This window comes from Phyllostomus hastatus, unplaced genomic scaffold, assembly GCF_019186645.2.
Source record: "Phyllostomus hastatus isolate PE091 unplaced genomic scaffold, TTU_PhHast_1.1 phas_scaffold_345, whole genome shotgun sequence".
Classification (NCBI taxonomy): domain Eukaryota; kingdom Metazoa; phylum Chordata; class Mammalia; order Chiroptera; family Phyllostomidae; genus Phyllostomus; species Phyllostomus hastatus.
In genome coordinates this window covers 17,879,453-17,890,052 of record NW_025334024.1, presented here as the reverse complement: position 1 = coordinate 17,890,052, position 10,600 = coordinate 17,879,453, and the positions used below count along the sequence as shown (strand labels likewise).

At 40.3% G+C, this 10,600-nt stretch overlaps 1 protein-coding gene across 2 annotated transcripts in view; it reads left to right on the top strand.

The window, feature by feature from the left end:
• Positions 1-506: 506 nt before the first annotated feature.
• The window catches only part of CBFB (core-binding factor subunit beta), a 56,125-nt gene continuing 46,031 nt past the window's right edge, over positions 507-10,600 (top strand). For both annotated transcript variants that reach the window (XM_045818977.1, XM_045818978.1), the window contains exons 1-3: positions 507-890; positions 1,118-1,204; positions 5,758-5,874. In XM_045818977.1, the coding sequence (XP_045674933.1) occupies positions 813-890; positions 1,118-1,204; positions 5,758-5,874 (282 nt within the window). In that variant the 5' untranslated portion in view covers positions 507-812. The remainder of the gene's footprint in view (positions 891-1,117; positions 1,205-5,757; positions 5,875-10,600) is intronic.

Below are 10,600 nucleotides of genomic sequence, written 5' to 3'. Positions count from 1 at the left end.
CTAGGACCCATCTGACACCAACAACTCCGACCTTTCCATCATGATGCGGATTTAGTGGGATGCTCTGGTCGGTTTCCACCTTTAGTCTTTGATGTGCACAGCATAAACCCATTCCTACCGGTCTGGGGAAGCAAAGTCCCCCGAAACTTAAAAAAATTGTTCAGTCACAATTTGGGGTTACTCCACGCGGCTGCGAACCCTAACAGTTCCACACAGTCGAAAGAAAGGACCCGCGCGGGCTACTCCTTCTCCAAGGACCGGGCAGATCCACACAGGGCAGCTCCACACCGACTGACTGGCCCGCGGGCCGGCAAGGGGAAGAGGGCCCAGCCGCGGGAGGAGCTCGGGTTCGCGCAACCCAGCCGCCCGGCAAGCGGGAGGGCGGCGCATGCGCGGCGCGGGTCGCGGAGTTGTGAATGGTGCGTTTTGTTTGCAGGAGTTTGGGGCGGTGGGGGGGGCCGAGGAGGAGGAGGGGTGGGGCTGGCGGGGGCGGGGCCGGCGGGCCAGTGAGGTGGGCGGTGAGAGGAAGTGGCGGCGGCGGCCGGGGGGCGGCGAGTGCTGGGTCCGCGCGGGCTGTAGGCAACGGCTGTGGCGGCGGCGGCGGCGGCAGCGGCAGCGTGGGCTGGGCTCGAGCGGGCCGCAGCACCTCAGACTCCCGGGAGCGGGAGCCCACGCGGGCGGGCGCCTGAAACAAAGGGAAGCTAGAGTCAGGGCGCCCGGGGTGGGCGGTCAGTCGGTCAGCGCGGAGCCGGCCAGCGGGTGCCCGCGCAAGTCCGGAGCCCGGCGGGCCGGCGCGATCTCAGGGCGGGAAGATGCCGCGCGTCGTGCCCGACCAGAGAAGCAAGTTCGAGAACGAGGAGTTTTTCAGGAAGCTGAGCCGCGAATGCGAGGTGAGGCGGACGGGCGGCGGGGAGGCCGCAGCGCGCCCCGAGTGGGCCCGGGCGGAGAAAAGTTTGGGCACCCGGGAGCCCCGCTCCGGCGCCCGCGGAGGGCAATCTCGCCCGGGCGACCGTCTGCCCACAGACTCTGCTTGCCCTTATCGGCGCCGCGCGGGGCGGGAGGGCGCGCGGGCGGCGCCGCCGCGGATTTGGCTCCTGATTTCGTCTCTTCCTTGTAGATTAAGTACACGGGCTTCAGGGACCGTCCCCACGAGGAGCGCCAGGCGCGCTTCCAGAACGCCTGCCGGGACGGCCGCTCGGAAATCGTAAGTCAGCGTGGCGGGGGGCGCGGGGCGGCGAGGCGCGTGCAGATCACTTGTTGCGCGGGAGCTGCCGCGGCCCCGGCTCGGTTCCGGACGCCGCTGCTCCCGGAACTGAGCGGGCGCCGTCTCACTTCCTATTCGGGATTCAAAATGCGAAAGCAGACACTGGCGGGCCGCGTCCCCGCGCAGCGAGGCTTCCCCGTGGCCCTCGGCGGGTGGGTATGTTTCCCAGACACGATCATGATTGAAACTCTGCAGTTTGCCGTCAGTGGAACTCAACCCCGAGGCCAGCTGGACAAGGAAAGGTTATTGTGTAGGCTGTGACCCGAGTAAGAGATCGGGTATTTCTAAGGAAGAAAACACCTTTTGCTGAAAAAAGAATTGGGCCTCATTCAAAGACCTGACTCCTGGGCTGTAGTTTGTTTCTGACACGCTAGTTTTGTTGGTAAGTCTACATGTGAAGCTCTCTCCCGCCCAGTATCGCTGAGAATAATAAATCTTTACGCCAGTTATCTATTGTCCTTATGGAAGAAACAAACAAACAAACAAAGCCCTAGAGAACATGCCGTGTTCTTAGAGTGTTAAACCTCAGGAGACTTCGAAAGAAACCATTATCGTCTTTTTTTCAAACCTAAAAAGCATGCCCCGTTAGTGCTGCATGGATTAGCGAAAACCACAGTTGATCTTGAGACTGTGTATTAAGTGGCAGATTTGGTGCTTCGCCTCTCCACCAAGCCTGACGTAAAAAAAAAAAGTGTTCTAGTTCCCCTTATCTCCTTTTGGCTTGTCCTGTACGGGTGCTAATGGAGGGGTGGGGGGTGAAGAAGCCAAGGGATGGGTATGAAGAAACGAAAGAAAGTGATTCTCAATTTCTTAAAAAATGAAATACTATATAATAGAATCCAGTTACCTACTCTGTGGTTGGGCCCCTTGCATTTGAAGAGACTTGAAGCTGCAGCGCAGTTTGAATTTGGGTTAACAATAGGACGACGTACTGGAACACTTATCCCACCTTCTTTATAGAGAATCTACTTATTTTCACTGATATATAATTCGCATACCATAAAATTCTCCCTTTTCATTCCTGAAACCAAGTTTATTTTTAAAGAAAATTTCAATATTTAAAGTGAACACTTTTTAGAATCTATTACAAATAATGAGCAGATACTGGCTAAATTTATCAGGAACTCTAGAACGGTTGGTTATTATTGCATGTTATGGAAGAAAATCTCCAGCTTTTAGCCCACTGTCAGATTTCTTGAGTAGTTGTAATAATCATGATTAAAATGTGTAATACAAATATTTTTTGGTTTTGGCACTGAGAGGTAGAAGAATTATTTATTAGTGCAGTGATTATATTATTCTTTGCCTGGGTTTCCTTTTGCAAAAGGTGATGGTAGACCTAACCAGTGGATTTCCTGCAGGTAATTGATACAAGTGTAAAAGGTGGGACACAGAACAGTCAGGATTTTTAAAAGCTGATGGGTTTATTGGGAAAACTAAGTGAAGAATAGCTATTATAGTTTTTCTGCATGTAAGCTATTAGACTTTACTGCATGTAATTATGAGCTGCAAGTGTAATTTAACCCACAGTATGTCTGAATTGCTGTAATATATTATAATATTTATAGGCTTCTTGTATTTGTCATAAATTTCCAGGGATAAATCAGACAGACATTCTAGTTCTTCCTCTCTTCTAAATATTTGATTTTACAAATTTTAATAAGGTCTTAATATCTGACAAGTATTAAAAGTTGAAGGTACATCGAATTCTGTATAAGATTTGCTCTTAAGACAGTATATGTGTCTTAATTTGTTGAATAATGCAACTATTTGTATTTGGGAAGGAATTTCACATTACCCCCTCTTTCTAGTTTCCCCTCTTTAATTCATTGTTCTCCACATTTAAATTATGGTATTCTTAACTCCTAAAGGGTGGAGACTGCATTAATTCTGTGGTATATTCATTTAATATACTCCCCTTTGTGCAGGTACTTTGCACAATGCCTTTTGCATCATAGGTATTTGATTAATTCAGTTTAGAGATTACTTAATGTAATGCCCAAAATTTATTTTTTGACTTATAAATAGGTAGTAGCTTTTACTTATTTGTGGAGAATAGATGTGGAAAAGGCATTCTTTGGCCTCTATTTTGACAGCAGTTATATAGTAAAAATATACATACTGGTTGTTCCCAAAATTATTCCCAACCCTTTTTTTCCTTTTCTTTTTATTTTGAATGTCTTTTTTATGTGTCAGTGAGGTTAATGAAGAATTTATTTTGTATTTAGATGTGAAATAATTTAAGGACTGTGATACTTACCTCTTCTTAACTATAAAACTTACCCAGATTTTATCATAGCATGAATAAAAGTGATTATGGATGAGGGATAGAATCTATTTGGTAAACTCTGATTTATTTCCCAGGTAAGTTCTTACTGTAGTAAAAGTGTTGGCGATGTCTTCAACAATAATGATTAATAAAAGAAAAAAATACTTAATGATAGGTATAGTGACTGTACTGTGAAAATAGTAAAAACCATGTATTTTTAATCCTGAAAATGGAAGGATAAAACTATGGTGGATTGGCACACAGTGTGCTGTTTTATAGTTTATTGAAACTTATAAAGTTAAATCACGACAATCTGGAAATTGTACATATAGCCAGGGTACCAGTGTAGCATTTTTATGTTTTGGAACATAATTTTCCCAACTCTTATGGATATGTAGATATTCCATTAAAGAATTCTGTGGTCAGATAAATTTGGGAAATGTTATTTTAGAATGATCTGTTTTTATCACTTCTGTCTCAGAGAGAGGGATCTTGATGAGATAATGGGTATAAAGTGATGAAGCAGGAAATCTCTTCTGAGGTTGGCCTTCAGACAGGAGGTGAGGTAATGAGATATGTAGACTGTTTTTACTTCGCACAGAGCTGATTTCAGGTAGGGGTGGTGGTGGAAGGATCTGTTCCTAGGTGAATACTGAGAAATATGCCTGGGGGGTTTGGCACAGGGCATTAATTTCAGGGGCTGAGTCTCTTATCTATCTCTACCATTCTGCTCTGAGAATTTCATTATCTGAGGGTGGGAAAAGCTCAAAATTATTTCTCTTATTTTATTTGGCAGATACTTATATAGCATTTACTTAGTACTGTTCTAAGCACTTTACAAATAATAATTTGTGAGGAAACTGAGGTACAGAGTTAAGTAACTTGCCTCAGGTCACACAGCCTAGGCAGTTTGCCGCCTCCTCCTCAAATCTGCTTTTCACTTGAACTGTAATGTTGGTTCATTTCATTTCACTTGATTGTTTTTTAAACTTATGCTAATTGTGGGGTAAGATATTTTTTAAGTTAATACTGTAATGACTTTTATTCAGTGTCTGTTCATAAGAAAGGGTATCCTAGTTGATGAGAGAAATGTCATTGAAACTGTCAGTAGAGATGTAGCAGTTAGGTTGACAGTTGTACCTAATGGTACCAGTAATAGAAATGGGAAATACAATTTTTACCTCTAAAGAATCTAAGCCGTTAATCATCAGGAGAACTGGAGGATAGTGGAATCAGCTAAAGGCTTTAAACAAATTGTCAAAATGTGAACCCCTTGCTTTCAGATGAAGACAGCCTAAAAACATTATGCTATAGAACTTTAATTGTAAAGTAAAACAAAATTGTTCTATTTTAATTAGTAAAAGAAAACAAAAAATTTCAACATAGAAAAATTTACATTTAGATAATGAAAAATGTATTTTTTTTTTTCAAAATGCTTTTATTCTTAATTTCCCTTGGGAAGAAAGACAGTGTTGTTTTCATTTTTTACTTGGGGGAAATATACTTAAATTGCTCAGGGACTACACAGAATGGCACTTTATTGAAATGGTTGTAGAATGTTCTGTCTGTTGAGCTGTGCCATCCAAGTCTTTTATAAATATTAGATGAATACGCTTTTGTTATAGTCAGATCCAGTTATCCTAAAGTCAGATTTTAGAAAATGCATATTTTTTTAATTACCCAAGATTTAGAGGGAATGGGAAGTGCTGTCACAGCATATGCTAATATATGGTTTATCAGAAGAGACAGTCCTGTGCACTTTCATGGGCTTCAGAGCATAGCGTTTACTTGAACAAGGGAAATAAAAAAAATTAAAATGTCTCATTTACACAACTCTAAATTGTGATGCATTTTAAAATTCAGAATGTTTAGATATTCGGTGATTTTCACATTTAAAAATACAAGTTTTTAAATTCAGGGATGGTGGCTTCTGGTTAGACATTAGCAATGCGCAATCCTAACGTCAGCAAAAACTGACCTGAAAGAAAGTATTGATTCCATGTCTTGATTTTATATTTAAGCAGCCAATGGCAAATGTCCTCAAAATGGAATCAGATGTTTGTAACTTAATACTTTAAAAAAATGATGAGTGCATGTTTTTTACTTTTAAGTATTCTCAGTGCTGCCTGGCTTAAGACAGAAACTGATGTAAAAATAAATGACTGCCTGCATAATTTATGTAATGTCCTGCTCCTGATCCTGTTTGTATTGATTTTTCTAAAAGGCTTTTGTGGCCACAGGAACCAATCTGTCTCTCCAGTTTTTTCCGGCCAGCTGGCAGGGAGAACAGCGACAAACACCTAGCCGGGAATATGTCGACTTAGAAAGAGAAGCAGGCAAGGTAGGAAACATTTCTTTACAATTTGAAATTCCGTGGATTGTTTTATTAGAGATTATCTGATGATTTACATTTTAATAAAGAAATCACTGTTCTGGTTATACAGGCATATGGTCAGATTTGTTTCCGTTTCGTATAAGGATATAATAGAATTTTTAAAAATCACTCAAATTTTGTTATTCCATTATTGATTTCATGTATATATTGTAACAGTCTCTATAGAAAGTTCTTTAAAGAGAATAGTATACTTTATTACACATGACATTCAAAACTTAATTTCTTTAAAAGTATTGACACGATGCCCTGGCCCGTGTGGCTCGGTTGGTTGGAGCATCGTCCTGTAAACTGAAAGGTTGTGGGCTCAATTCCTGGTCAGGGCACATGCCTAGGTTGTAGGTTCAGTCCTCCAGTTGGTTCTCTCTCATTTTCTCTCTCCCTCCCTTCCTTTCTCTCTAAAAAATCAGTAAGTGGGTCCTTGAGTGGTCATGAAAAAAAAAGTGTTGATGGGAAATTTTTTTTTTACTAAAATATGTGAGTACAGTGCTGTAAAAAAGAAATTAAGAGAAAAATGAGAAAAGGCTCTGTAGGCTTTAAATTTAATAATATTTAGAAATAGTTCATCGGTAACTTCTATTAATATTTTAATTTAATTTGGAAAAAACAAAATTTTTACTTGGAAATAATTTGTTTTGAGAAAATAAACAGATGTATTAAAATGTTCATGTTGGAAGTTTAGGTTGAAGGTGAAAGATGTAAGTGGAAATGTGTAAGCTGAGAGCCCTGTTAAAATCTAAGTTAAATGTATTATATGATTTTGGTGAAATTGTAATATCTTAGATTGGTTCATCTTTTTGTGTAGACATTGACTTCAATAAAATATTTAAAGAAAAATTTTTAACCTCATATATTGAATACTTAATTTTCTTCTGTTTCTTTTGCAGTGTTTCCATACCTGTTTTTCTTTTTTTAAAGATTTTATTTATTTATTTTTAGATAGAGGGGAAGGGAGGGAGAAAAACATCAATGTACGAGAGATACATTGATCAGTTGCCTCTCACATGCCCCCAACTGGGGACCTGGCCTACCACCCAGGCATATGCCCTGACTGGGAATTGAACTGGCAATCTTCCGGATCACAGGCAGGCACTCAATATACTGAGCCACACCAGCCAGGGCTCCATACTTGTTTTTATCAGTTTGTTATTACTTTTCCAAGTGTCATCATGGATTGCATAATGCAAAACATAAGAAACCTCTAAACATTTCCTTTGAGGAACTTAAAAAAATTTTCTATTAGGATGTATGAGATAGGAAAAGGATTTCTGATCTTCTGTATATACAGTGGAGAGGGGTTTTTTGTTTTATTTTATGAAATAAGATTTGATCTCTCATCAGTAACTAATCGTTGTAAAGGGAAAGGGAAAATAGATTATAGAATGTTAAAAATTAGTAATAATAAGTAATTTGCTTTCCTGTGTATTAGCGTACTTGGAAGATTAAATGCAAATGTTCTGGATTTTACTATTTGGTGATTCCTATATATAAGGGAGAAGTTTTGAAGTCACTGTAGGATTATTACTTTTGGTGGGTACGTCTATTTGGTGTATGTATGTGTGACTAAATTAAGAAATTATTGTTTCTCTTGTTCAAAATACATGCTTAAAGTTTGTTTAATGTGGTAGGTCAGATACTACAGACCTACCAAAAATAAATCCTTTCCCTTCAACTTTAATGCTAAACTATTTTTAGACTTCAAAATTGATATCTCAATGTTACTGAAGTCCTCCAGTGTTTAATAACTATTAAATGGGTGTCAACTCTACTAGGAAGTAGTTTACTTGAATTAATTTAATGATATCTGTTTATTAGATTGAAGACCATTATTATCCTTGGACTTAATCCATTGAGGTGTTTTTCATTGTTTGACCAACAATAACAAATGTTTTAACGGCATATTCTAGCACTTAGAGGATATGTTTTCAAATATATCAGAAAAGTGATAAAACTGATGATGTAAGGTATCAGGAAACGTATGTTTTGTTAATATTTGTTTTAGAAGTTTTCTTTCTGTAAAGGGCCAGATATTAAATATTTTCAATTTTGCAGGCATATGGTCTCTGTTGCAACTACTCAGTTCTGTTCTTAGTGTGTGAAAAGAGCATAGACAACATGTAAACAAATGAGTGTGGCCGTGTTCCAAGAATGGTAACACTGGCAAAAAATCAGTATCTTTCCCTCAGATTTAAATCTGTAAATGTTTATGTGTAGATCATGTATTTTTCAAATACAATTTCGCCACCACTTATAGTGGCACTAGTAGAATCTAGAGGATGAAAAGCATTTTAAAGCAAAAAAAAAAAAAAATCCTGCTCATATTACCCCATGCCACTGGGATAAAGTATGCCAGTGAATTTGGAAAAAAGATACTGACCCATGTTTTCTCATCCATGGAGTTCAGGCTATAGGGTCTCTCTTCCTCCTTTTTTATGATCTTTTTCTGTTCAACATTAGCTTTTATTTCTGTCTTAACAGGACAAGGACTAGAAACCAGGAAAAACTGAAGGAACCCCCCCGCCCCAATGTTAATTATTTGCCTCTCCTCCTTATATTGGGTCATAGATCAGTGTCTTGTTTCCCCCAAGTACTCTCCACCAGTTTACTTCCTGAAGCAGCTTTGTTCTCTTCCCATTAATGGGTAAGGCTTTAGAGTCAGGCAGAATTCAGTCCTGGTTTTATTTGCTATTATGTAACTTTGGGCAGATTATTTAATCTTATGGTTCTCAATTGTAAAATGAAGTTAATGCATACCTCCTAGGGTTGCCCTAGTGATTGAAATAGTGAATGCAAAGTGCTTAGCCCCCTATGTGACACAGTTCAAAAAGTTACTCACTTAGAAGGTATTTGTTGAATATCTGTTATGTATACTGGACACTGTCTTAGGCACTTTGATATATTAGTAAACAAAACAAAGATCTTGCCCTAGAGGTTGTTTTATGGAAGGAGTGGAAGAGTGGACAATATACATAATAAATAAATTATATGTATATTATATTGCAAAATGGTAAGTACTCTGAAATAAAGAGAAAAAGTAGAGTAAAATAAGGATGAGTAGGAATGTCTGCAGTTTTAACTAGGTAGTCTAGGTAAAAAAGTCTAGGTTGAGCAGAAACCTGAAGGAGGTTAATAAATGATGAGCCATGCAGGTATGGGGGGGAAAGGTGTTCCAGGCCCAGGAGACAGCCATTGTAGAGGCCCTAGAGTGTGTGTGTTTGATAAACAGCAAGCAGGCCAGTGTGGCTGGAGAAGACTGAGCAAGGAGCAGAGTAGTAGGAGTAGTGGGAGGCAAGACTGGGGAGATAGTAAGGAGCTACCAGTTTGTGTGACCATGGTAGGTAGCTATTGGAACAAGATGGACTTTGAGTGAAATGGGGAGTTGTTTCATGTTTTTGAGCAGATGAACCATATGATCTGCCAGGGTTTTGAAAGGAGCACTGTAGCTGCTGGGTTAACAATAGGCTGCAGGGGGCAAGAGTGAGAGACCATGGGGGCAGCAGTGGAGGTTGTGAGAAGTAGTCACAGTCTACACGTATTTTGAGATAGCGCCAACAGGGTTTGCTTATGGATTGGTTGTGGGGTGTGAGAGTCAAGAATGACTAACTGTTTTGGCGAGAGCAACTGGAGTATGGGATCACTGTCATCTGAGATGGGAAAGGCTGTGGGTGGAATAATTCTGAGGAGCAGTGTAGGGCCTGAGTTTGTGGTGGTAGCTTGTTACTGAAGCTTCTATTTTCTCACTACTTATCTTTTGAGTCATGGCACTGCTTTTTATAAGTGACCCTTTGTCTGCTTATCTCAAGAATTCAGTGGCCTCTTTTTTAAAAAGAATCAACTTTACTGAAGTATAGTTCACATATGATAAAATACACCCATTTTAAGTGTGTAGTTTGAGTTTTAACAAATGTTCACACCCATATAAAAACCACCCACAATGAAGATAATGTTTCAGTTATTGCCAAAAGTTCCCTTGCACCCTTTTAATGGGAATCTGGGAGTGGCTTGGTTGGGCGGCTCTGGATCAGGGCTGGGGCTTTGTAGTTCTCTACAGGCTTGACTAGAGCTAAACTCCAAGCTCAACTCATGCGACTTTAGTAGGTGGCTTCAGTGGCTTCAGTTCATAGTCATGTGTGCTGCTCCATAAAGAAAAAAGTGAACCCTGGCTGGCGTAGCTCAGTGGATTGAGTGCGGGCTGGGAACCAAAGTGTCCCAGGTTTGATTCCCAGCCAGGGTACATTCCTGGGTTGCAGGCCATAACCCCCAGCAACTGCACATTAATGTTTCTCTCTCTCTCTCTCCCTCCCTCCCTTCCCTCTCTAAAAAATAAATAAATAAATAAAATCTTAAAAAAAAAGGAAAGAAAAAAAAAAGAAAAAAGTGAAGTCACTCTGCCTTTTATGACCTGTTCTTAAATTGCTTGTTTATGCTCTGTTTATTAGAAGCAAGTCTACCCCACACACTCCAAGCTGCACTCAACAGGGAGGGGGGAGATTTATTCACACACTTGGAGCTGGGATTGTTGGGACCATCTTGAAGACTGGCAACTATAATATTCACTTAGATTTAGTGAATTCAGAAAAAAGTAGAATGCTAATCGGAATCAAAAACTTTATGTTCTCTTTGATTTGAAATAGGGCTTTATGATCTGAGAAAATAGGCTCAGTAAAACCAGTTC